This window comes from Homalodisca vitripennis, chromosome 1 (genome assembly GCF_021130785.1).
Source record: "Homalodisca vitripennis isolate AUS2020 chromosome 1, UT_GWSS_2.1, whole genome shotgun sequence".
Classification (NCBI taxonomy): Eukaryota; Metazoa; Arthropoda; class Insecta; order Hemiptera; family Cicadellidae; genus Homalodisca; species Homalodisca vitripennis.
Genome location: NC_060207.1, coordinates 24421865 through 24449825, shown reverse-complemented (window position 1 = coordinate 24449825; position 27961 = coordinate 24421865). Strand labels below are relative to the sequence as shown.

The 27961-nt window shown below is 33.1% G+C and overlaps 1 protein-coding gene across 1 annotated transcript; it reads right to left on the bottom strand.

Moving 5' to 3' along the window:
• Positions 1-55: 55 nt before the first annotated feature.
• On the bottom strand, positions 56-27520 carry LOC124358432 (calcium homeostasis endoplasmic reticulum protein-like). Its single transcript, XM_046810732.1, has 18 exons — positions 27500-27520; positions 23645-23821; positions 22267-22427; positions 19051-19286; positions 17195-17269; positions 16815-16877; positions 14286-14403; positions 12296-12511; positions 12078-12180; positions 11271-11474; positions 10213-10365; positions 9220-9380; positions 5483-5616; positions 5157-5330; positions 4865-5065; positions 4539-4677; positions 3884-4035; positions 56-134 (listed from the first exon to the last, which is right to left on the bottom strand). The coding sequence occupies exons 2-17, from the start codon at positions 23658-23660 to the stop codon at positions 3901-3903; spliced, it is 2289 nt and encodes a 762-aa protein (XP_046666688.1). The 5' UTR covers positions 23661-23821; positions 27500-27520; the 3' UTR covers positions 56-134; positions 3884-3900.
• Positions 27521-27961: the final 441 nt, after the last annotated feature.

Below are 27961 nucleotides of genomic sequence, written 5' to 3'. Positions count from 1 at the left end.
TAATTAACACTTGGAAAATTAATAGCGACTCACACTGCAAAATAAATGTTATAAGTTGACTTTCTTTACACGTTTATTAAAAATTAACTGACTAATATAATCTGATCTCGTAGCGTACTTCGTGCAAGGTAAACCTGTAACAAAAACAGACATTGTATTTTCTTAGCAAATATACTGCACTTATTTATTAAATCATTAAAATTGGCTAACTTAAAATGTAATACATGTTGCTGTAGCAAAAACTCAAGTGTATGAGTGGTTTTCTTGGCTTAAAAAATGGCAACATGTCCATTGATGACAAGCCTCATTCTGGACGTCCATCAACTGCCCAACAGATTCGTCCAAAATAGACGTCAAGTCAAATCAAACATTAAGACAATGCTCATTTGTTTTTTTTACGTGAGAGAGGTAGTTCATTCAGAGTTTGTTCCTCTAGGCCAGACTGTTCATCAGGTTTTTTATTTTTAATCATAGTTTTAAGAAAATTACGATGAACTGTTTGTCAAATAAAGACCAGATTTGTGGCAGATTGGAGATTGGGTTTACCATCTGACAACACACAACCATCTATCTCTGTTAACCTTTTTTTGACAAAAAATGGCATGATTCCTCTGCCCCCACGCACCTTACTAATCAGACCAAACTCCATGTGACTTTTTTATTTCTTCACATGTCAAGGAACATGAAAAGACTCAGATTCTAATAAATAGACATCAAGAAAATAATTGAAGAAGAAGCCATTACTGAAGATGAGTACAAAACATGTTTTGAATAGTGGAATCTCTGATTGGACAAATGTATAAAGTGTAATAGAGAGATCTTTGAAGGGGATAAGGTTGTTATATAAAAGAAATAGCCTATTTTACTTTTTCCATACCATTTTATCACATGGTATAACTTTGTAGGGAAATGGCCAAGGATTTTAATAGGGTATTATTGTTACATAAAAAGACAATTAGAATTAAACAAGTTCACCCTTTTTAGCACACTGTAGAACTTCATTTAGTAGTGAAGGGATACTCACTGTTTTCAATCAATTCATTTATTTAATCTAATTAAAGTAAAACAAGACATTCACAGTTATCAGTTAAGAAGTTCTGTTCATGCTCATTCTACAAGAAACAGCCATAAGATTGCCCAACCTCAATGTAGGTTAAGTACAACCCAAAATAGTTTGTAACCCTCAGCAATTAAAATGTGTAATAAGCTACCTGGATCGTAGATGTGAACTTTTAGGGCTGTGTTACATACAGTAGTATCTGGTTAGTAAAAAATCCTTTTTATAAATTACAAGATGAAATATTTTAAATATTATTTAGGCCTATTTTACCCTTGCTGATCTTCTGTAATATTAAATTTGAAACTCTATCTTGATTTTAATTTTGACCTTAATTGTTTAAACTGTGATATTGAGACAAAATTACTTTAGTTGCTCTGAGTTTTAAATTATCAAATAGCTTTTGGTCAAGTCTTTCTTAATTATGTGTGTTAATGTTAAGTTTTAAGGCTAAAAAGCCAAAACATTACTGAATTAAAAAATTTAGTATTATAAGCGACAGTGTTGCTAATACTTAGGCCACATATTTAAATAGGTCAGGCCTAATTTTGATATGACGTTTCTTTTGTTGTTTATTATATAAATTGTGATTTGGCAATAAAAATGATACTGAATGAAACATAGCTTTAAAAAGCATTCTACAATTTTTCGGGTACCCATTGTATTATGAAAAAAAGCATGACTCCACATTAATAATAGGTCAAAATATTGATCAATTACTCTGCACAAAATTAAATAATTGATACAAACAGCTGATTATTCACACATATCTGAATACTGAAGAATAGTATCGCGATCAGCAAGCTGTATCAATATTCAGATTGAAATAATATCAATTTGAGTCTGTATTGCACTCTTTGGTTGACAGAATTTTAAGTAAACTGTAAAAAGATTGGCAAGTTAAAAATTACTGTGAGTTTTATTATTAAACTAGCTGTTACTCGCGGCTTCGCATGCAATCTTTAGAACCGAAGTCCTTATATTACTTAGTAAAAGCACTTATGATGAAATATGATGGAGTTCTATGAAAATTTAAAAACGTAAGTAGGAATACATCAAGTAGATATTATTTAAGTTTATGGTAAATAGTATCAGAGTTTAATTTAATTAATATATCATGTTTTGCACGTGGAAGGGCATTTCTGGTTCAAATTAATTGTATTTCCAACGTTACAGCTGAGCCTGCATTGTTATCCTGATCAAGAAAATACAATACACAGGTCTCAAAACTTACTTTGGTCAAAAAGCGTCTATTTCTAGCATTTATCACATATTTCAGGTCTAAGATATTTCCAGTACCATATTAGAGTTTGCTTTGCCCTGTTGAAGAAAAAAAGTATACTTACGTATAGGGCCAAAAACCCTACTTCGATTTAAAAGTACCTACTGCAGACCGTTTAAATTTACTTACTATGTCACAATTTAGCTTGCCGTATTGCCACGATCAAAATACTATATAGTTTGATTATCCAGTTCTTGGAAATCTACTTTAGTCAAAATCATCTACTATGGGCTTCTGTAATATACTTTCCGTCTCAAATATTTCCAGGGACAATGCCATATCACAATGTCAAGGAAGCCCACCGTAAAGTAACGTATGTGAAAACATTCATGAATTTGTTCATTAAGGTTGGTTTTATAACAGTGTTTAAATAATATATAAATTGCATTAGATGATTTAAATTAATCACTGGCGCGATCAGGAGTAACATTTAGATATTCAATTTTTATTTACTATCTGCATTACTCTACTGATCAAGCACGGTTTACTTAATATTTGATCAAATTTAAATGTAAACAGATGTTTCAGCCAATTTTTTGATATAAAACTGAAGGTGTGAACACCTATTTAGTGCCAGTTTAATTTGGATTATGAAACGTAAAAACTACATTTTTTCTGAATTTAAAAATATTCTAGGTAACTTTCCTTATATTTTGCTTCGTAAAAACCTTCCTCGGATTTCAATGGACATTTTACAAAAATAATTAACCGAATTGGTCTATCCGTTCTTGAGATTAGCAACCAACATATTTAACGATTAATTTTTTTTATAAGATATGTAATTTGGCATGTGTTCCTTATAGGAAATACCATGCAGTATTAAAAATTAACTAAATATTCCAATAGAATAAAACATTTATTTGAAACATTTCATATTTTTTAGTCAAACTTAATATTAAATGAAAATACATAATTCTCATTTCAGTAATAATGATTGGAATAGCAATAAAATGCTCAACCAATGTCTTTAATAATATATGCCCATAGGGAAGGCAGGTAACTTATCATCAGCATGATAAAACTATTTAACCCTTTGATGACCTGGCAGTGATATAATGCCAATAAAATAACATCTTTACATCATACAGTATAAAAATTAAAGTACGCTTCAACAAATTGGATAGTTTGTAATTTGATTTGCTTCAGTTTTATTTTTTGTTAAATATTTTTGGGACTGTATCCTAGCAACTTTCTTAATATTGTAAATATTATTTAGTTGCTACAAACTCCTTTATCAGACCATAAAGGTGAATTGATGGGGGTGGAGTATGATGATTGGCAGAAGTTTAACTAGTCAAGAACCAGTATGACCACAGTGATCAAATAAGATTTTGACAACTATGGAAGCAGGTATGTATTATAGGCTATTTAACTGAAGATAGCTCTCCACAGGTGTGCAGGAATATTTTACGAATTTTTTTTGTGCTAGCCATGTTCCAAATAATAAAACCCAAAAAACTTAGATGTTACACATCACACTGGCCGCATAAGTCTAAGAACTAAATTTGTTCACACATAAGAGTGAAAAGTACAAACTATCTTACATTTATATTCCCTTCAATTATCTATCCGATCTTTCTTCAGCTCTCGCCTTCATCCTTGTGATAAATGCTTGCCCTTTACTTTTTCTAAAGTTCTCATAAGGATCATTCAAATTTATCCCTACTCCTTTGTATTGATCTACGCGATCTCGAATCTGAAAAAAATAGTATGGAATTATAAAAAGAAATAAAACTAAAAACAATATGTTGGATATAAAAATAAAATAGTAACACCAATTTACTAAAGCTACTAAAAGACCAAAATTACTTTGATTAGAACCTATGTAAAAATAGGAAAATCTTCAGAAACAATGGGGGAAGAATGTTAATACATAATCATTTAAATTTGACTTTTTTAGGACAAATTGATGCACTTTAAATAATGTACATAATTTTGTTCCTAGTTTTGAACGAGAGGGTTGAGGACCAAAATCCTCTAGTTCTTAAATTGCCTTAAAACTTTATGTATATTGAACCAACTCACAACATCAAAAATGTAAAAAATTAGATGGTATTTCTCATATGGAATAGACAATACTCAAAAACAATTGACAATGTGATTCTTGAATGGTAAAGTTATACAATTTTCTATGCTTATGTTTTAGGACAACAACGTGCAAGAAACCTAATAATTGAGAAAGTTGTTAAGTAAAGATACCTCGCCTCCTGAAATTGGTTGCTCAATTCCCTGCTCCTTAGCTCCGAGGCCGGCCCCTCCCCAACCCATTTTGCGGAGCATTTGATGTCCTTTGTTGCTTTCATCTATCTTCTCTGTTACTGGCTTCATGTAGGGCTGTCTGCAATAGTTTAAAATAATTATCGTTATTTCTCCGTGTAAACTGAGTGTAGTATATATTGATTGTAGAAATAGGAGTCTATACAAAATAACAGATATATTTTATATATCAAGTTTGATAAATACAGTAATGATTTAGTACTACACTGTGTGATTAAGAGTGTTTTTGGGGATCAGATTTAACTTACAAGAATGACGCAGGGGGTGGGGTGGGGCTGCGATCCTTGTTGCTAGGAGTAGTGGGAGGAGGTGGAGTTCGAGATCGAGACCTCGATCTGGATCTAGACCTATCCCTCCGCCCGGATTTTCTCCTGGCAACACTGTTTCTGTTGTTGGTGCGCCTCGACGGACTTCTGGACTCTCTCCCTCTAGACTTTGATCGGCTTCGGCTGAAGAATAATTTGAATTAGTGTTAGTAATAGAACATTAAATATCATTCATTATGTTTCTTAACTCAACTGAACAGTTCATGAATGCTACCTGCGATATCTTTTCTTTGTGGGAGGTGTTCTACTTCGTGATCTTGGCCTCGTAATGGGAGATGGTGACCTCGATCTCTCTCTAATACCTGCAGCTATATCGTCCTCTTTCCTTTTCTTGGCAGAATTCTTAGCACGATAATATTCATAAAGACCAAGCTTCTCCCAGCCATCGCTGTAACAGACAACAATTTACATGCTTAATTATACTTTTCGATTAAAAAAGATTGATTAGCAATGTATGTAAAGATTGTGATTTTATAACATCTAAAGTAATAACTCTTTATTTCATGTTGATTTAAACATCAATCCTAAACCCAAAATTACCTGTCTCTAGGGTGATCGTGACCTGGAGGAGCATAATAAGCCTTGACAGCTGCCAACAAGCGTTCACTGGGAGGAGCCGGGGGTGGCAGTCTTATAGAATCTGGATCTAGGGCTTTGTAGTTGCAGTCTTCTAACTGAAATTTTAATTTAAGTTAATCACAAAGTGATACAGAGTATAATACGGAGAAACCATATGTAATAAAGTTTTGTAGCTTAATGTAGAGGTTGGAATAACGCTTTAGTTTATTTCACATTTTAAAAAAATGCAAACATTCAACCCATAAGTTTAACAAAGTACTTTTTTTTAGTACAGAAACGTTAAGATTCCAACTGTAGGATTCGAAGGAATCTTCATGTTGATGTTGAACTGTTCCCAAACCTAACTAAAATCTGTGATAGTTATTGTCACTGTTTTCAAAACATACTCTCCCCACTGTACTATGCCCTTAATCTCATGGGATCAAATATGGATATTAACGAGCACCATAATGTTCATCATTTTATTTTCAATTCATATTTGAAGTCAAGGTATCTAATATTTATAAAGGATAATGTATTTACACAAGTGATATCATTGTTTTCCACAATTTCTCATGACTGGTTATGAAATGACACCAAAAAACCTGTCTTGAGCTTATCTATAGAATCGTGTAAAATTCAATTGATTATTGTAATTTTTAACAATTCTAAATGTGATTGGCTGCAACATTTTCTAACTGTTTTTTAGCGAGCACCTAACAGATCCAGCAAACATGTTTACAAAGTTCCATGTAAATCTGTTATGCGGTTTCTGAGATATTGCGATGCATTAGTTACAGATACTTGGCTTTTACATACGAGGGCTGTTCAGAAAGTAACCTCCGGTTGGTCACAGTGGGGGTAGTGGAGGGGAGTAGCGCGCCATCTGTGCATTCACGCACTAAGCAGGTCAGTCGGCATCAAGCTGTAGTCGAGTGAACATCGTACCTGCGCTAGTTTAGTTTTTGTGGCAGTTTGAAATGTTTGCTGCAATAGAAAATACCGCCAAATGTGAAGTGCGTGCTGTTATACGGTTTTTTACAGCCAAAGGATACTCTGCAGCAGCTATTCATCGTGAGCTTTGTGCCGTGTACGGACCACAAGTTATGAGTGAAGGAGTTGTCCGTGAATGGGTACGTTTATTTAAAAGTGGACGAGAAAACGTTCATGATGAAGAGAGGAGTGGTAGACCATCCTTGGTGACTGACGAACTCGTTCAGACAGTTGATGCAAAAGTTCGTGAAAATCGACGTTTCACAATGGCGGAGTTGTCTACTGATTTTCCACAGATTTCTAAGACTCTTTTGTACGAGATAGTGACAGCAAGATTGGGTTACCGTAAGTTATGTGCACGATGAGTGCCCAAAATTCTTACCGACCACCACAAAACTCAAAGAATGGCCTCTGCATTAGACTTTCTGTCACGTTATGCGGACGAAGGAGAACCATTGTTAAACAGAATCGTGACCGGTGACGAAACCTGGATTAAGTACGTAAACCCTGAGACAAAAGAACAATCAAAGATGTGGGCACATTCAGATTCGCCTACCAAACCAAAAAAAGCCCGGCAAGATTTTTCTGCCAGAAAACTGATGGCAACGGTGTTTTGGGATGCCAAAGGGGTGTTGTTGGTTGAATTCATGGAACGTGGGACGACCATTAATCAAGACGTGTACTGTGAAACACTAAAAACATTACGACGGGCTATACAGAACAAACGCCGTGGTATGCTGACTTCCGGTATCGTTTTTTTTGCACGATAACGCCCGTCCTCACTCTGCTTGCAGAACAACAGCCCTTCTTAAGTCCTTCAAGTGGGACGTTTTCAACCATCCACCTTACAGCCCAGATCTGGCGCCAAGCGACTATCACCTCTTCATGCATATGAAGAAATGGCTCGGGTCCCAGCGGTTTGATGACGACGAAGAGCTCAAAGATGCGGTCACAGGCTGGCTCAAGGCACAGGCGGGTGATTTTTATGCAGAAGGAATTTCAAAGCTTGTGAAGAGATACGATAAGTGCCTCAATCGTGACGGAGACTATGTCGAAAAATAGTGCAAAGATGTAGTTGTAAGATGTATATATTAAAATATTTTTACTTAACTTAGTGTATTTTTTTCAATCGACCGGAGGTTACTTTCTGAACAGCCCTCGTATTTAAATATAAAAATAAAATTGAACTAAACATAAATATGTTCAAATACGACAATAAATACAAACAAAGAAAAATTTATATGAGTACTGTAATAAACCACTTCATAAACTATTAATTTGTAATGTGAGCTGTTATCAAATGGCCTTAATTTAACTTGATTAAATCCATGAGACCAGCCGGAAGATTGTAGTAGGAAAGAGATATGAACGGTTGTCTGGCGTCGTTTCACATAAAGAATCATACCACAACAGAGTGTGTATGTCTGTATCAAGAGGAACCATGAGACCAGCCGGGAGATCGTAGTACAGGAGGGATGGTAACAAGTCATCTGGTATCACTTCAGGTAAAGGATCATACCACAACAGAGTGTGTATGTCTGTATCAAGTAGCCTCAACTTACTTTTATAAGAAGAACCATTAGACCAGCCAGGAGATCGTAGTACAGGAGGGATGGTAACAAGTCATCTGGTATCACTTCAGGTAAAGGATCATACCACAACAGAGTGTGTATGTCTGTATCAAGTAGCCTCAACTTACTTTTATAAGAAGAACCATTAGACCAGCCAGGAGATCGTAGTACAGGAGGGATGGTAACAAGTCATCTGGTATCACTTCAGGTAAAGGAGCATACCACAACAGAGTGTGTATGTCTGTATCAAGTAGCCTCAACTTACTTTTATAAGAAGAACCATTAGACCAGCCAGGAGATCGTAGTACAGGAGGGATGGTAACAAGTCATCTGGTATCACTTCAGGTAAAGGATCATACCACAACAGAGTGTGTATGTCTGTATCAAGTAGCCTCAACTTACTTTTATAAGAGGAACCATGAGACCAGCCAGGAGATCGTAGTACAGGAGGGATGGTAACAAGTCATCTGGTATCACTTCAGGTAAAGGATCATACCACAACAGAGTGTGTATGTCTGTATCAAGAGGAACCATGAGACCAGCCGGGAGATCGTAGTACAGGAGGGATGGTAACAAGTCATCTGGTATCACTTCAGGTAAAGGATCATACCACAACAGAGTGTGTATGTCTGTATCAAGAGGAACCATGAGACCAGCCGGGAGATCGTAGTACAGGAGGGATGGTAACAAGTCATCTGGTATCACTTCAGGTAAAGGATCATACCACAACAGAGTGTGTATGTCTGTATCAAGAGGAACCATGAGACCAGCCGGGAGATCGTAGTACAGGAGGGATGGTAACAAGTCATCTGGTATCACTTCAGGTAAAGGATCATACCACAACAGAGTGTGTATGTCTGTATCAAGTAGCCTCAACTTACTTTTATAAGAGGAACCATGAGACCAGCCAGGAGATCGTAGTACAGGAGGGATGGTAACAAGTCATTTGGCATCACTTCAGGTAAAGGAGCATACCACAACAGAGTGTGTATGTCTGTATCAAGTAGCCTCAACTTACTTTTATAAGAGGAACCATGAGACCAGCCGGGAGATCGTAGTAGGGGAGAGATGGTAACAAGTCGACTGGCATCACTTCAGGTAAAGGAGCATACCTCAACAGAGTGTGTATGTCTGTATCAAATAGCCTCAACTTACTTTTATAAGAGGAACCATGAGACCAGCCGGGAGATCGTAGTAGGGGAGAGATGGTAACAAGTCGTCTGGCATCACTTCAGGTTGCATCAGCGGAGGTGGAGGTGGCAAATGAAACCCAGGAGGAGGTCTCGACAGGTCAGGCAGTTCTATACCAGTTGCAGCTAAAACACAGAACCAGTAACCATTATGGCATTAGGTGTATAGTATGAATGAGGAAAGTTGTGTTCTACTGAATAGTCACATTAAAGTAATTAGATCCAATTTGTATAGTTGTCATATTGTGAACTGAAATTTCAATGAAGTTCATAGGTAAGGAATGATTTTTCCCATGTGGTGTGTGTTCACAACATTTTGGTGTGCAGCACTCAGAGTTAAAAAAACTTAAAACTACTGTAAATTGTAATTCCACCAACATATAAATAATGTATGTTTCAATACAAAGGAAGAAAGGAACAAAGTCTGATCCATCAAGTTATAGGCCTGTATCAGTAGTCCCTATAATAAACAAGATTTTTGAAGCTTGTATATAAGATCAACTGTATAATTTTTTTGTAGTTGATAATAAATTACTTTGAGTTGAACAGTTTGGGTCCATAAGCAGTTTAAGTACAAATAAAGTAGTGGAAATTGTATTTCATTTTGTTTCAAAAGACTTTGAAGACAAAATGATGACTTGTGCTACACTAATTCATTTGACCAAAGCTTTTGATTGTATTTCATACAAACTTTACTAAAAAAACTTCAATATTGTGGTCTAAAAGACAAAGAACTCAGTTTAATAACTTCTTACTTGTGTAACAAGAAACATATTGTTCATCAGAAAAATTACAATTCCAACTTTTAATTAATAAAAACAGGTGTTCCTAAAGGATCTGTCTTGAGCCTAATTTAGGTATGATGAAGTCTAATGCAGAATTGTATGTCTAATGACTTATAAAGTTCTTGATTCTTGATCCTTAAAAATCTAAAACTAATTAATAACAAGAAACTCACGGGGTGGGAATGAAGGCAAAAAGCCAGGAGGTGGTTGAGTAAACTGGACACCCATATCTGGAGGTGGGGGTGGGAAAGGCTGCATCCCATCTTGGGTCATCCCAGACTGTGAATCTCCTGCATTGTAGCCAGGAGGCATCACGTGATCAGGTGCTGCCAACATACACCAAGTTTAACAACAAAATGTCACCATGAAAACTTGGAACAGAAATACTTTCAGATATTCCTCAGGAATCCATAGATCATTAATACATTTTTTTACAATTCATGTATTATTTTTACAGTTACTGCATTTAATTTGTAAAGTATAAAACAAAGATTCTCAGATGAACAACCTATTATGTTTGGAATTAAAAACACTTATTTTCTTGAAATTTGGAAATTTAAAATCTGTTTTTAATCATAAACCGTAGAGAAAACTGTTATGGTTACGAATTTTAGCACACCATCTCAATGTTCCAGTATCTTCTATTTCTAAGCTATTGTTAAATTTAAATTTGAACCTGCACATAACCTTAAATATTCCAAGAAAACTTATAGATACTGTCATTACGTGGACATACAAATAGTGATTTCATATAATACATTAATTACTTAATATTAAGTAATAAGCTTAACAATTTTCATAAGGAAAACAACACATTTTAACATTGAATAAACAACCTACATTTTGAGATACAAACCTTTATAAATTAAAAAAAAAAACACACAGCAACAAAGTGGATAGGATCTTTCTGTTTCAATAATTAAAAAACAAGTATTGTAGGTAAAAATAAGAGAACCAAGAACTACCAATTGTTGTTTAAAAATGAATCCAGAACTGAACTAAAATAAATACAAGTAATACTTCATTAACTGTGATAAGTATTTGAGCCTAATAACTAATAAATACTGTATCAGTCTAACTGGAGATATTCAAATGAAAAAAATTAACAGAAATGAACATGAAAAATTATGAGAATGAATAGAGCTTGTGCTTGCTTTGCACATCTTGAAAGTGCCATAAAGTTCATCATCTATTCAAGTGTGGATTAGTGTAACTACTGAGATTTCCACACCTTGAATATGATTGGAAGGAGCCATGATCTGCTGCTGCTCAGCATTCATTTGGCTGAGGGCCTGCTGCTGCAGCTGTAGCAGTTGCTGCTGACTCTGCTGTTGAGGTAACAAATGCGGCTGTGCCTGCTGAGTCTGCTGCATCAACTGTTGGGTCTGGTGGAGCAGCTGGTGGTCCGCCGCCTGAGAACCTCCACTACCTACCTCTATTTTGGAAAATCATTAGAATACAATTCTTTTGTAAATTGTACATTTCAATTCTGATTTTATGAAATATACGTGGACGACTGATATTACGGATAAACCAATTCCATTCTCAATTCTTAGTAGGATCAAAGTTATTCAGATGGGACATAACATTAGAGGTCCAATTAGTTTATGCTTTAATGCCTTTAATACTTTCAAAGGGCTTTTTAGTAGCTTGATGGAATGAAAATCTGAACTTACCTTTATACATATTTCATACATAACAAAAACACAAAATATAAGTTTACACTATTGTATTGATATGATATTTGATTATTGTATGATGATCAAATTCAAAAATCTGAACACTATAAATCAAAATTTGAAATCAATATTATTGATTTAATTATATACTTAGTTAATTATTAAAAAATTATTACAATAATACAGAATAAAAAAAGAATGTGTGGGGGATCAAAATATTTTGAATTGGCTAATTCCTACTTGAAAATAATCATTTGCCAACATAACTAATAAATCTTACAATAAAAATTAAGAAAACGAATAAGGAAGTAATTACAAAGAAGTCTGAACTAAGATTTGGCTAATTAAACAAGTTATACCCAGGGGGACAGGAGGTGTAGAGGAGGGTAGAGGAGCTGTTGTGACCATTGCTGCCGCCACCTGATTCTGGCTCTCCAGCGTCTGCTTCTGTTGTTCTAAACTCTGCAACATTCGGGTTAACAGTAAGTCGTAGGAACAAGATTATTCATTCAATAACACACAAAGAAACACTAATCACTTATTGCATTAATGAAGTACACAAGATGTAATGTAAGACCTGTATCTGCTGCAGTGCGTGTGTGACGAAGGCCTGGTGTTGACTTTGGTAGTTCTGGAAGGTGGTCTTGGTGGTGGCAGTAAGGGACTGTAGCACGTCGCTATGGCTTGAGACAAGGCCAGCTTGGTACTCCTGCCACGACTCCAGCGGTTGCTTCAGCTTGGCTACAGTCTCAGCCGAGCAGTAGTGGTGTTTTGTCTCCCACAGGTTCAAGAGCTGACGTAACACAAAATGTAAATTAATCCATCCAGATTCTATACAATGTAAAAGATATTAATCTTGTTACTGAAAATTCTTGGAGCAATTATAAAATAAAATTGTTGATTTCGAAAGGCTTTACAAAGAATAAAAATAATTATTTGAAAAACTTGTTATCATTACTAGTTACAAAATTCTTGTTCCTGTTCAACATTTTTGTTAAAGAAGGTATCCCTCTTTTGCTCTAATGTCTTATTGGTACTACTATTAAAAGCTTCTATAATGGATGCTCCTAATCATAGATGGTTATATTTTTTAATTTCCTTCCTCAAAACTTTGAAATAGGCACTCATCCTCAATAAATTGGTCTGAAGCCATTATGAGATCCAATCTAAATTTTAAACTGGCATGGCCATGTTAAAGTCTATGAATACAATATGTAACAGCAATCAACTGTTCTTCAACAAAGAATTACTAAAAGCTGTCTATATGCCCCCTGACATTATATTGTTAAATTAGTGTGGTTATTTTCGAGTTAGCTTTCATTAACTCATAACCTTTATATCCATTGTACATTATTTCCTATATATTATTCCTAAAAACAAATGAGGCAACATTGAAATACCTTGTCTTACAGTTACTCACTACAAGAGTACATACGGTTCAGGACCCGTACTGAGTAGACTCAGACTGTTATATAATGCTTAAAACACACATGTAATTTCATGGCGTTTGTTGGAGTTGCAGATTTTAGCAATTTGTGTTGCCATCACTGTTACGACACATTAGTCAAGATGAATCCTTATGAGATTCGTATTGTAATTTTCTTGTTATATGAGACCGTAAATTTTAGTTTTTTTTTACGGTATTATACATCTAATATGTTATACAAACAGTACTCAACTAAAATCTCTGAAGTAAAGGATTTTTGTCTTTTATACATCATGAAGTTTAAAAGATATTTTTCAACCTTTCTGAAACTACTAGCTTGATTTAAAATTGTTCATATTTTAATTTTTTCATAGATACCTTGAGGTTTGAATTCACCAGGTATTTCTAAATGGCACTGGATTCAGTAACTTTCTGATATTTTGATAATGAATATATCACATGGACTATAACTGTGCATTGTAATAATTAAGTACATGGATCAAAACAGTTAACGCCATTTATGTTGGCTAATAAAACAGCTGAAAGCTACCTTTGATATATTCTTTAAGAAGGAAAATAAATTCTTTCTTTAACGTGTACCCAGGTACACACAATCTTTCGTAAGGTCGTCATGCACCCAATGGGGTACACATTGCTATGCATTTCCTTATTGCATTTTTATTGTTTGCTTGTCTTAAATTTTATCCCACACTTAAATAAATACTTCAGACTATCGTGTACCTTGTCAGGCTCAATTTTTTACATAGGTACATTAATCTTTTAGATACCCCTTAGGGTACACATAGAAACATTGAAAAAAACGTAATGAAGTAATTCTTTTGAAGCAAAATTGGGAAACCTGCATACTTAATCATTATACTTAGACATTTAACTAAAAATAATCTATTACAGTTTTTGCCATTATTATTAAAGAATTTTAAGGCATACAAAAGAGTACGGAAATTATCCTTCTTCGTTAACATTATTAGAATACACACACAAAATTAGTTGTATGGGTTCATATACTTCTGTACACATACCTATAACATTAGAATACCATTCTTGTTAATTCTACGCCTCTGTTATATCATTACTAATAACCAATTTAATAATGAAATAACAATGATCCATAATAAATTACCTTGTTTAGTTTGGCTTTTTGTTCTTCTGTTGCATTCATTGACGCTGCGTTACAAAACATCGGAACAACAACTCCTTCCAATGATTTCTTCAGTTCCTCACCACTGTTCTTCCTTGCACTGCGGTAATCAATAGAAGAGTTTTGTAAAAAAAGAAAAAGACATCATTAACGTTCACAGGCACACATATTTTTAACACTATTCACAAACAAATTAAAAATATTACTTTTTATAAACTATCAAAATACATAACTTAGATTATATTATTAAGGATAAGGGAAACCAACAATTTTTTGACTCATGGTTTGATTCAAGTAACAATATTTTTCTTCTTTGTTTTTTGTATGTGCCTGTACTGGTGGGATGCATTTGTATGTTATTAATTACATATTTTATGACATTAATATTAATATTAGAAATATATATAAAATTTTTTTATTATTGTTGGATAATGAAAGTATTTTGATTATTCTTTCTATTGCAGAATTGTGTGCTGTGTCTTGCATAATTTACTTGTTATGTATCGTGTGGTATGTATAAAATGGTGTTGACCGTTTAAATAAAATGAACTAGCTTAAAGCAAACTTGCAGTATTTAATTAAGCATGAACTAAACATCACTAGTCCATAATAATTATCAGGATTGTTAATTGGTGCACACGCAATATCAATTCCTGACGAATTAATAATTAATGATGAATAATTAATAATTGTGGAAGTGTTAAATATAAAATGAGATAATATAAGGAACCTTCTTAAATTTCTTTTCCATTGTATCTTAACTGTACAAAAAACATTCACTAAAATTAATTATTTTTATTATAAATTTTAAGTTGTATGTTTATAATGAATGCTACCATATCTGTAACTGCAATACAAACTAATGCACTGCTTGGTAGCTAGAGTTAATGAGGGTATCACAGGTATTCGAGTACATCTTAAACTAACTTAACCATGTGTAAGGAAAACTTGTTGTCTCGTTGATATTCCTGGAGACACTACATGTAGGTACCGTTATAATAATAAAAAGTAATAGAGCTATTGGTTTACAAAATTTACATATGTTCAACATAACTTTGTGCATATTTACATGACATTTCTATTACTAAAGCTTTTTTTTACTAAGCCCAAAAAGTATTTGACAAAACTGAATGAAATTACTTACCATAATTTGAAGTGATGATTTGCAAAATGTAAAGTAGATATGCTTAATAGTTTTGAAAAAGTACTATCTAATACTAACATACTTCCACCCTGTCTTTAATGTGTAGGAATGTTTTCTTCAGTAGTTAAGTTGTAAAAAATTGACAATTTATATACTAGTGATGTGTCAAAGCCAAATCTCAAATCTACCGAATCTTAGACAAAGATTTAGAGTCGAGAATCGATGGGTGAGATATGCAACACAGGAATTTCCTAATATCTACCACATCACTGGTTATCGGCTAATCAGCAGTACACAAATTACTGACCGTTAAAACATGTTTTTGCTGTACACTGTGTTTTAAAAAACCGTAACTAGATAACCTAACTGACAAACTGATATGATTTGATAAATAATATTTAGCTTGCAAATGAGTTTCTACATTTACATTCGCACAGCACTGCAAATTGTTGCATTTGACAGCTGATATCGCTATTACGCATATGGTGTCTGACATCTTATTGTTTTAAATATAATAAAATATCATTTTATAAATGATAAACAAAATTGAAGTTAATGAACAATAATTTTCAATTTGCCAAATTTTTACCAAGGTACATATTTTGTTTTATGATCATTTAAAAGTAAAAAAATTATAATTAAAAAGATAATGTTTATTTTATGAAACCCTTAAAGTATGTTATACTTATTAAAACTTTTGTTCCAAAAGATGTAAACTAAAAACAGTTTTAGTTAAACAATTGGAAATTAACATGTTCTTCTTTGTATGTTTGGTGGAAGTCATCAGGTTTTAATATAAAAGACATTTCTATTTCTTTCACAATGTAATTTATTAATTTTAATGTTAAATTGTAAAAGAAATCAAAATGTCTTTGATATTAAAATTAATATGTTGTCATAAGAATTTTCTATACATTTATTTAATTTTAATAATTCAGTAAAAAGGTTAGTGATAATGTCTGTTTAAAACAATTATAAATAATGCAATATTTATAAAATAGTTATTTTCAACGTTCCTAATACATCAACAACAATTTTTACTATATGAAGCATAAATATGAAAATCCATATCTGTATTCATGTTTTGTTGTTGAATATATATTTACTTATAAACTGTTATGTCCATTTTAGGTTTTGCAAGGTATCATGTTTATACTTTTATACCAAATTACATAAAAAGTTAGTCAATTATTGATAATTATTTATTGGTTTACTAGATAACAAGGTGTTTGAGGTTCCTAGTTAGTTGTTAAAAGTATTCAAATGTGAACACTGATTGACTTGAACAAATCTGATTATGTCTCAATCTAAAGTTTAATATCCGATTCCTCCTTTCTGAGTTTTTATCTTTAATTTTCACTACATACCTGATATTTTCACTTTCATTAAAATCACAAGTATTTACTTGACACTCAGTCTGCACTCTGTAACTGAAGAAAAAGAAGAACTTACATTTCTTGTCAAATTTCGTAATCAATTGAAAATAAAATAGCGGAAAGTACTGACCATCCATACAGTATATGTAACCTTGTGTTATTTTTTAACAAAAACAAAATATGAGAATATTTTTTTTTACATATATTTAAAACAACTGATGAACAGGGTTGGAGGATCTGTAAAACTAGGAAATAAAGATCATAAGAAGAAATGGAGCAAAGTTTTACTGTGGATGTGCGCAAAATGAGATAATCGTTAAAACAGAACTTAATAAGTACTTAAACAGAATGATTCACATAAAAATACTAACCAATGATGTAATATGTCATTGACTAGATAGATGATGTGCAGTTTGTGATTAAATGTCCTCCTTTCTTCTAAAACTCTGAAAAATTCAAAACAAGCTGTTTTATACACTTTGCAGAGGACACTTCTTTAGACATGTTACTCTTTCTAATATACTCTTTCTACGCTAAAACAGACATGTTGAAATTAGTTTTTGTCGTGATGAAAAATTATATTTTAGATATTGAAAATTGAGTTTATATTGCTGGTTTATTTTGTAATATAAACATTACAAAATACCAATACTACTGTTTATTTCATGAAGTCTTATTAACAGAAAGACAGCACCAATTTTGTGAATCTAAAATTGGCCAATCTCAACATCTTATTATTTTTTTTTTAATATTAATTTGATAGTATTTTTCTAAGAAAACTTCAATATTTTTCATTCTGACAAGGAAAGCACAAAGTTATTATCACAAGTACTTTTTTCTTAACTGTAGCCTTCAAACCTTGTAAACATGATAAACAGCACAAATATTGTGATTATTCTAAATAAAGCTTGCAATCAGTAAAATCAGGACTAGGACTACAGCCTTTTCACGACTGGCATATTTTAGGGGTAATTAGGCCTCAGCTGAAATGACTGATGATAAAAAAATACAAAACAAGGTCAAATAAGTTTCTGTAAAATATGCAAATTGAAAGAATATCCTGTCTACATTACATATCAAGTACCATTTGAGCTAATATTTTAACAAAATGTCTTGTACATGGCTAAATTTTTGACGCCATTGATCCAGCTACCTGGTCAGGGATGCAGATAACAAGTATCAAGTAAGTAAGTAAGTAATGTCCACATTTAACCCATTGCGGATCCGTATTGTTTTGGCATGCGGGCACCAGCGGGCACGAATTAATTTACGGTCAGCGGCCGCACGAATAGCAATGGTGCGCCACATCGTATCGTTCGCTATTGTATACTAAAAAATTCAGCTGTGAAGGTATTCGTTCAGATGGAACATGGGCCTGCTGGGGTATCCGTGATTTAGGAACGATAACACGCGAGCAAGGTTCCGGGGTGGCAGGGATGATGTCTGAATCATAGTCTAAATAAAGCGGCTCGGGCGAACCGATTACAACATCCGGGCCATTGTCTAGACTAAACCCGCCAACATGTACGTCTGTGTCGTTTAGTTCTGTGTCACGAACCTCAAAAGTATTATAATAACAACTGAGGAAAACACCCAATCAGAAGCGCTAAAAAGCAAAGAGTAAACTCGTATGAATGATTTTTCAACTTCGACATACAACTGCAATCTGTAGGATATTTATAAAACTTTTAAAAACTCTAAATGTAGACCGTTGTTAAACACTCTTAGTTGACAAGTGAAGACGATCGCCCGATCTGTCAGACATTAATAGAACTATTTGGAGGGAAACTTAAACGCAGACCGCTTTTGTGACCTGAGCTCGTCATCGTCGTTAGGCCCGGCCACTGCATGACGAGCCCAGCTCGTCAGTGATCCGCAATGGGTTAACCTGCATATATCTATAATAGGAAAACTGGTAGTGATGTGAAACACTATCGCTTGTTAATCAACCATAAAGAGTCAGAAGAAACTATTAAAAATATAACCTTAGATGAATTTATCTATTATTGTAAAATAATTGGTGAAAAACAATGGACAAGGGAAATTAAATTTGGATAATCCTAACATAAGTGACATTCAAAAGTTTTGTTTAATCCTACTTTGGATTTAATATAGAACCTAGGATAAAGTTGCCTTTTGGAGAAAAATAAGTATATTTCTAAAAATGTGCATATACCAACAACAAAAAATATTTTATACTAATAAACTGATTGTATTTTATGATTACTTGGATAAAAGGTATGAAGCAATGAGATTGTCGACTTTCTTATGAGTTGCCCTTTGCAATATCCACGCCTTTCCAGATGATATCGAGTCTTTAGTGCAAGAATCTATTATAGGCTGTAACACTGCATCCAGCTCCGCAAAGTTCAGGTGACATTCTGCTGCTTCAGCATTCATGTTTTCTTTCTGCGTTTTTGCTATTGTTTCATCAATAGCAGCTTGTTGTTGTTGCATCAAAACCTGTAATAAAATATAATTAGCGAGAGAAAAGATTATTAAAACAGTCACCTGGGTGTCAGAACTTTATGCATGTTCTTAAAAAATACTATTATCCAGACATTGGCAATGAAAGGGGAAAATAAAAAATATACATATCAATGGGAAAATAGCTACATTTTAATTAATAAACTATTCAAAAACTAACTCAAAATTAAGTTTTTATTTTGACTCATTACACTTGATGACTGTTTTGCTGAAATTAAGCATTTTATACATTTTTAAGATTTTAAAGGAAAAAAACATTTTATATGGTGGGTAAAATTTCATTCATTTTATGTTTCTGTAAAGTTATTATCAGATGTTCAAAATCAAAGTGCACGTTGGGTTCCAGCTAACCAGCCTGTAGCAGACTTATAGAACCAGTCCTTGAGCAAAAATACAAGATAGGTTGTTGATATGACGTATATTCCCTTTAGATATGATTAATCTTTAGTAATGAAAGGATAAGTTTATGTTTGTGTCAGTATTCAGTACGTGACGCCTTGGTAAGACCATTCAAAACTCCTTTAAGAGCTTCAAGACTTACTGGAGTGTGGAAATTATTTCTACCATTAACTATGAAAGACCTGAATGATGTTGGAGACACTTAGTTCAATGACATTCAGTATAAAAATACAGCGATTCATAAGGTAATATCTGGTAATTTTGGAAAGTACTATTAACCCATTGGCTTATAAAATGGGCTTTAATAATAAATAGATAGTGATATATTTAGTCATAATTGAAAAATAATAATGCTATACAAACTAAAAAGTTTTGGAATTTTTTAAATTGAAAAAGATTTTTTTTTTACTCAAATAATATAAAATTAAATACCCCATTGTTGCTTTTATTTTATTTTAAATGTATTTCTCTACCTAGTAATACTAGAATATGTGTGTGTGTATATATATATATATATATATATATATATATATATATATATATATATATATATATATATGCATAGTTTGTCAGAATAAAATGTTTTTTCTAAATACTGAAAATTCCAAGAATATTGATTTTTTTTCTCTTGTAGTACACTAATATTCTTATAATAACTTATTATTCATTTAAATTTCAATTAATTGTAGTATTGCAGTTTTTCTTATGTGTTACAACAATATTAGTCTAATTTATACTAACATTTGGTTAAAAAGGAGTTTAAAAAAAAAATATTTAGATGGCGCTGTACTTGTCACGGAACGGTTCCGCGATATAAATTTTGAGCCCAGACTAGCTGTCACGGAAGCGTTCCGTGATACAAGGGCAATGGGTTAACAGAATAAATTATTTCATTACAATTACTTGCATATCGTTAACTAATAATACTTTTTCTTTAGAGTCTAATTACGTAAAAAGGAAAATTAGTTTTAATATTTTATCTCTACTATTGACTGAATTTCTTAAAGATTTGAATTTCCATAATTCATGACCTTCCAACCACAAAATCACCATAATATAAAATTGTATATATATGTATTTTATTTCACAATAACAAATCAGAAAATAATAATGAAAAGTTTGATATTTCAGTTTAACCCTTTGAGTGCCGCGGCATCGCTATTTGCCATCTGGCATTATATGCAAGAAATGCAGAGACCACTATTTCCGACTCTCTTGGTATCGCTTTTATTTTTTATAGTATTTACCTACATTAGGTTTCAAAGAAACTATTGGTGAAGGTTATGTTAAATTCTGGGTAGATTCTGATTTTTGCAACTTCGGAAACAGAACGCGTTAGTCTCGGTTAGAGCTGTAAGCTGGTAGAATGTGGTGTGAAATGTATGTCAGTTGTTTACTTCACATGTAATTGTAAATATTGATAGTTTTAAAGTGTAAGTATCTTTGTTGTGTTAGTGTCTACATATCAGTTTGGTTTGTGTATGTTGTTCTTGTCTGTGTTTAATTATAACAATGGTTTGACTGTGATTTGCGACTCTCTTTAGTGGCCTACTTTAGGTTACTAAAGAACTATATATTTTCCTCTGACTTTGATGACCCAGAAATACCAAACGATGACGGGCCGTCTGTTAACGTCCAACTACCTGTCTCCCCTCCTGACTGGATTGAAGCTGACCCTGATGAAGAGTTCCCTCAGATCCCAACTACATACAACAAACTGCCTGGACTAAAACACCTGCCTCATCTTGAATCTAGACCTGTTGTTTGTTTTAATTACTGAATTATTGTTTAGAAGTTTGATGAGAGAAACAAACAGTTATGCAAACCATTTCATTAAAAAAAATTCAGCCTCAATAAAAGATAATTTAACAGTTGGGGAATGGTTGCCAATGACTATTGACGAGACGAAAGCTTTTGTTATTACTAATTTTAGATGGGTTTAGGTTTAGTTTGATTGCCATTGCTATTAGTCAAAACGCTCTTTTACAAGTCAACTTTGATTCAAGCAAATGTTTCTCGTACCCAGTTTCAATTAGTTTTAAAAGATTTTTCACTTGGTAGACAATAAAAGTATTTCCAGAAATCAATATGATCTATGTACTAAATTTCAACTTGTAATAGATCATGCCAATATTTTATTCAATTTCCATTATTCTGCTCAACAACAGATCCCCATCGATGAGTCACTGATCGGAATCAAGTCACGAACTATGTTGTAACAATATCTACCCAACACCCAACACTATAGATGGAGCATATCAAATTGTGGATGTTGTACATAGGAGCCAAAGACGTACGTGAGTGATTTTAAAACAAAAGCCTTGTAGGATCAGGCATTTTGGCTCAACATACTATGCATATCATACAGCAAATTGACCCCGGCACCAAGGGTTAAACCCTCAAGAAATAAAATATAATAAATAGGCTATAAGAACTGAAGCAACAACAGCACAGAAAATATAAATCTACACTACAATAATGGGATAAAAACCTGAATAATTATAATTGAAACAGTTACAATCAGCCAATTTGTGGATATTGACAAGGGTATACTGACAGTGTGCTGGGCATTGAGGTTCTGCTCACTCTCCAGGATCTGCTCATGCAGCATCGCCTGCTGGGCCGTCAGAGACTCTGTGGTGGTCACGCTGGGAGATGACTGAGCATGAGCTTGCTGGGATTGCTGAGCTGCAGCTAACCACTGTACTAGCGACTGACCTGTGCAATGTTCTTTCTCATCCAGGATAATACTTTACACCCCATTTTTTTAAGTATTTAGTAATTCCAAAATCTACTGCTCTAAAAATAGTTATTTACTGACGGATTCCTTTTGAAATCTGTTGCTGTCACAGATCTGTCTCCTGGAATCTGGAGTCAATTTCTGCCTGAAGAGATAAAAAAAGTCGGTGATGAAGAAGCTCAAAACGAAACTTTTTGCATCATGTCAGAATCTATTCAAGGAGTCAAATCTGTGACAGCAACAAACTTCAGACACTGCACTATGCGGAAGATGAAATGGAGCTTAACTCAACATTCATATTGAATCAACCCATTCCACCAATGACACGTTTTGTGTAGAACCCTTTTCTTAAAAAAGAAATCATCACTGACACCCTCTTAACACTCCCACATATTCCTCACACACACACATACTTGCAAACACACACACTCATCATATTGCTTCACAGTACACATGTTACATTATTCATATTTCGAAGTTCAATAATTATCCAGTTTTGTCGCTTAGTTGTTATTATCACTGCAGTTGCTATCTTTTCTCATTACATTTATAAAAGTATATATTTACATACATCTTGTGTTACTCCTGTTAGTATTATTTCCTGTGATCGAAACAATTGGAATATTTGTTGAGGGTCCCATTGTTAAATTCTTAAGCAATTGGGAAACAATTAACCAAACCAAATAAACATGACACTTCAAAACTACTTGCTAAAAACATTAACATTTCTTGTTTTACACATTTATTATTAGGATGACATACTTAGTTTGCAAGTACACATATAATTTAGATTACTACTAAAAAAAAGTAGTAGCAAGTCAAACACTGAACATGTGAGACAAATCTAAGCATAGTGGTGAAATAAAATTTCTAAATAAAATGTTCAATATAAATATTTTACAAAGGTCAAGTAAAAAAGTATGCCTGATGACTAACTAATATATTAATTTTCCGGATTTCACATCCGGTTGATACATTTGCTATACAATTAAAGTCTTGTATTATTTTAACCTCACTATGGAAAGCCATTTTCAGTCAGTAGCTGTTTAACCGAAACTGAAAAAGGTTCTTGACAGCAAGGCCGAAATATTTCAAGAATATACTTGTGTAAGCAATGTTTTGTCGCGGCATGTACAGGAAAACTTATATGCTAGTTATGACACCTGTTGCATTACCCTAAGAAACTAAGATGTACCTGATAAGTTGGACATGGCAGCCAAGGACGATAAACCAACTTTATTTAACACGCTTTTTGCAAATGCGTAATATAGCTGGTAGGCAGGATTGGAGGTAAATGGGTCATGATCACTTGGCAGTGGAATGGATGAAGGATTGATTGAGACTGAATTTGAATATTTAACTGACTCTTTTCCTGTAATAATGGAAAAAATAAGACAGGATTTAATGATTTATCACTAAAAAAGAAAACAATGAACATGTTTCAATACTTACTTGTTCCCATGTTTAACTGTAATGTTTAAACTGAGAACATGTTTCATGTTTTATCAAAATTAAAAAAGACATTTTAATATTTTTAAATTTGAGAGTGAAAAATAATAGATAAATAATATATTAATTAATTTATACTAGCCATAACACAATTCATTCATGTTACGACTAAACAATGAATAAAAAATCATTAGCAACTTTGGTTTCTTTCAACAAGCTAAAGGGGGTTAAAACTGAACTGATTCAATAATAAGACCTATTTAATCGTAATAGAATGATGACAGCAATCCCGCCCTCTCTGACACTAACACTACACACAAGTGTACCGACAGGAGCCTTCCAAACCATCACGAACAGTCAGGAGACAAATTGTTTGCAATGATAAAATCACTTATAACTGGTGGTGTATGATTTTCTTTAGGTAAATAATAAAATTTTATTCAAATAATTTTATAATCAGGAAGACATATTTGAAAAGTTGATACAGTAAATGTAACAATTTTGTATGTGCTTACTGCAATTCAGATGGCAGGATTGAGGAAATCAATCCTCACGCACTCTCAGAATGTGTGATTGGAGAAACCAGCCAAACCTCACCACTAAAACTACCTCTCAGCTTAACCAGGGGAACCAGCCATAACCCACCACAAACACTCTCAGAATGTGTGATTGGAGAAACCAGCCAAACCTCACCACTAAAACTACCTCACAGCTTAACCAGGGGAACCAGCCAAACCTCACCAATAAAAACTATCTCAAGTTTTGATCAAGGAAACCAACCAAACCCTACCAAAAGAACTGTTAATAGACATAACTAGCCAAATCCAAGAACACAAGGTAGAATTAATTGTCGCTACTTGAGAGAAAAGAATTAAATCGCATATAAATCATGTGAAGAAGATCTATACGATTTTCCAATAAGCGATGATAATAACCAGGAGATAAAAGAAATATGACCTGTGGGGAATAGAATTGTCAGTATAGTAGCTGTGAACTCCAAAAGTGTTTCACATTTGTTCTGTAACACCACAGGACTCGAGTATAATGGAATCGTTAAAAATGTTGCTTTCCCACAAGACAAAACACCATTGCTGACAACAAGAAAAGTCCCAGCTAAATTCCCACAAGATACAAAAAGTTATGCAGTGGAAAAATTCAAAGCAAAGGAAATATACATTAACTTCAGAACAGCTAAAAACTATTTAGAAGATAATCAACACAGAAACACAAAGTTATCATGTAAAGTTTGTCGAGTTGTATCAAATTCCATCAAAAGCTTTAAAACAATGTGCTAAAGAACTAGCTGCTCTACTTGTGAGTATAATAAAAAATCATTCTGTCTGAGTCAGTTCCACTCAGCTTTCACATTAGTAAAAATATATCCTAAACCACAAAAGGCTTTGACACAATACAAAAAAATTACTTTCATTTTAGTTATATGGGTCTAATGATGTTTTCTTTGAAAACAAAAGACATAATAGAAATAAAGTTCAACTATTATTGGAGTGTTTGTTCTTAAATTATGAAATCTAATTTAATTAGAAAGAAGTTGGTACAATGTATCTCTTACTGTGTTTAAAATTAAGGTGTTGACCTAGATGTTGAGTAATCCATGTTATACAGTAGCTGAATTTCTCAACTGTGAAGTAGATTTACTGGTTTCTGAGTTGAATCTACCTTGGACCTCTACCTCTTATGTAGAGCTCTTATATGATTATTGCATAATATTATACTTTTATATTTTATCACTTTTAAATTATAACAATGTAGTTTATTACTATGCTTTTATATTTTATCATTTTATGACAATGCCTATTTCATGCATCCAAATGTGACCAATGGTAATACAAGATTTGATTTAATGTGAACTCAGGGAATGTGAGGGACTGGCTAAAGACTGGATGACCAGCTATTTTAAGGGATGCAAACAAATAGTTGAAATTCTACAAAACACAAATACTCAGGAAAAAACTCATATATACAGGTCCAGACAGGTGTCAGCAGAGTAATACCCCAGGGCTCAGTCCTGGGCCCCTCCTTTTTCAATCCGTTTACTAATGATTTCTCCAGCTTCATCAGGGATGACAATATCAAAACCATAATCTATGCAGATGATATCTGAATACATTACGCATGATACAAAACAAAGCATTATTAAAGATATTTTATTAACAGATAAAGCACTCCAATACTGTCTTCAGAATAATTTGGCCATAAATCCATCAAAAACACAGATAAAGAGCAGCAGAAAACATGAGCAAAATCTTGAAATCCCTGTAAAAACGTGCTAAACTACTAAACAACAATTGATGCTGATCTCTCTTAGAATGATCACATACATAAACCTGACCAAAAAGCTTTCATTCTGCATTTATGAAGTAAGGAGGATGAAGTGGACAGGTCTGGAAACAGCTAAGACAGCATACTATGTGGTGATAGAATTACATATCATATAAGGTATGGACTGATCTCGTGGGGAAGAGCATCTGAAGCAAACCTTAGAAAAATCTAAGTGCTCCAGTAAAAGATTACTAGGGCATTCATAAGCCTTGCCCTACAGACAGCTGCAAGGAAGCTTTCAAATACCTAAAGCTTCTAACAGTCACAGTACTCTACATCCATATAGTTGTCATGTACACAAAAAGTCTGAAGCTTCCCAGAAATATAGATTTTTATTCTTACAGTACATGAAGGGCAACTGATTAGTCTTCCCCATCAAAACTCCTAAACTCGCTCCCAAACAGCCTCAAGGATACTACTGGGATTAGACTGAAAAAACAGCTTTGGGATTGGTTAGTGGTATGACTAGTGTATATTCAATAAACGAGTTCTTCAACCAACTAAAAATCAAACAATAAATCCTAAAATTAATTAGGTCAAAACAATGTAAAGAAAGAAAAATTCAAATTTTAATGAGACCATTGCATTTTTTAAGAAATAGCAAAAATAAAGAATATTTTATATTGTCTAACTATAAAAATATATATAATACGTTGCATGAATAAAGATTTTCGAACTGTGAACTTAAAGAATATCAACACTTTAGCAATAACTATCCTCGTAAACAATAAAAATACAGTCAAAGCACGGTAAAATACGTATTATCTGAATATTTCATAGATAAAATAACAAATCATCTTTTAAATAAACTGTGAACATTATCAGGATTTTACTTCCCCTTTGCTTCATTTTGAGAACTATTAATTTAAAACAATATCTTTTGGAATATAGTTTTTTATGCTGTCAACGAGTGTTTACAAAACATAATACATAACAAAAATTAAATTACAAAAAATCAAAGTATTTGCTTTTTTTAAAGTTGAAATGTTCTAAGTCTGTAAACAGTTTTATTCTTTTCATACCATTAGGTAAATTATCTCCTAACCTCTGTAAATAACAAAATTGTTATAGAAAAACCTTTATACAACTTATTCAATACAACCTGTGTCAATAAATTTCTTTGTAAAAATTCAAAGAAATTCAGTATTATCAATTGTTTTTAACAATTGTTAATATTTTCCAAATTTTAAAAGGTAACCAATAAAGTAATTAATGGGATGAATCTATGAGATATGAATACTATATCATGTAGCAAATTTACCTCCTATGGTAAGTGCAGGTTGGCCAGGGCTCGAGAGAGCATCAGATTTAATGACTGAGGACCGGTACCCACATTTGAATTTACAGTTTTCTGCTTCAATACTGTAACAGATAATTAGGTTATTGCCAGCATTTAACTAACACTGTTCAAAATGATTTTAAACATCCAAATCCAAAACGTAAACCGAAAGCTGAACTGTGCTCCATGACAGTAGGGTTTACTTTTAACACGTTAAAAAACGTGACGTCTGCAGTGTCATACATTTTTTTTGGGGAATATTAGTCAACAATGCCATGTGTTTTTACAGGTGTTATCCAAAAATGCCATGCCATTTTTAGCAATTTCCATATAATTATTATAAAATGTCATAACTTTCTTATTATCATTGGCTAATGTTTATATTTTTTTATAAAAATGTGCATATTAACACAAATATACTCCAAAATTTCTATATTACAAGAA

Bases quoted from the DNA above. Each gene is read 5' to 3' on its own strand.
- LOC124358432 (XM_046810732.1), bottom strand. The intron at 12,181-12,295 runs GTCTTACATTAC...CGAATGTTGCAG, and splicing joins ACGCACTGCAGCAGATACAG to AGTTTAGAACAACAGAAGCA. The intron at 9,381-10,212 runs GTGAGTTTCTTG...TCTGTGTTTTAG, and splicing joins TTTGCCTTCATTCCCACCCC to CTGCAACTGGTATAGAACTG.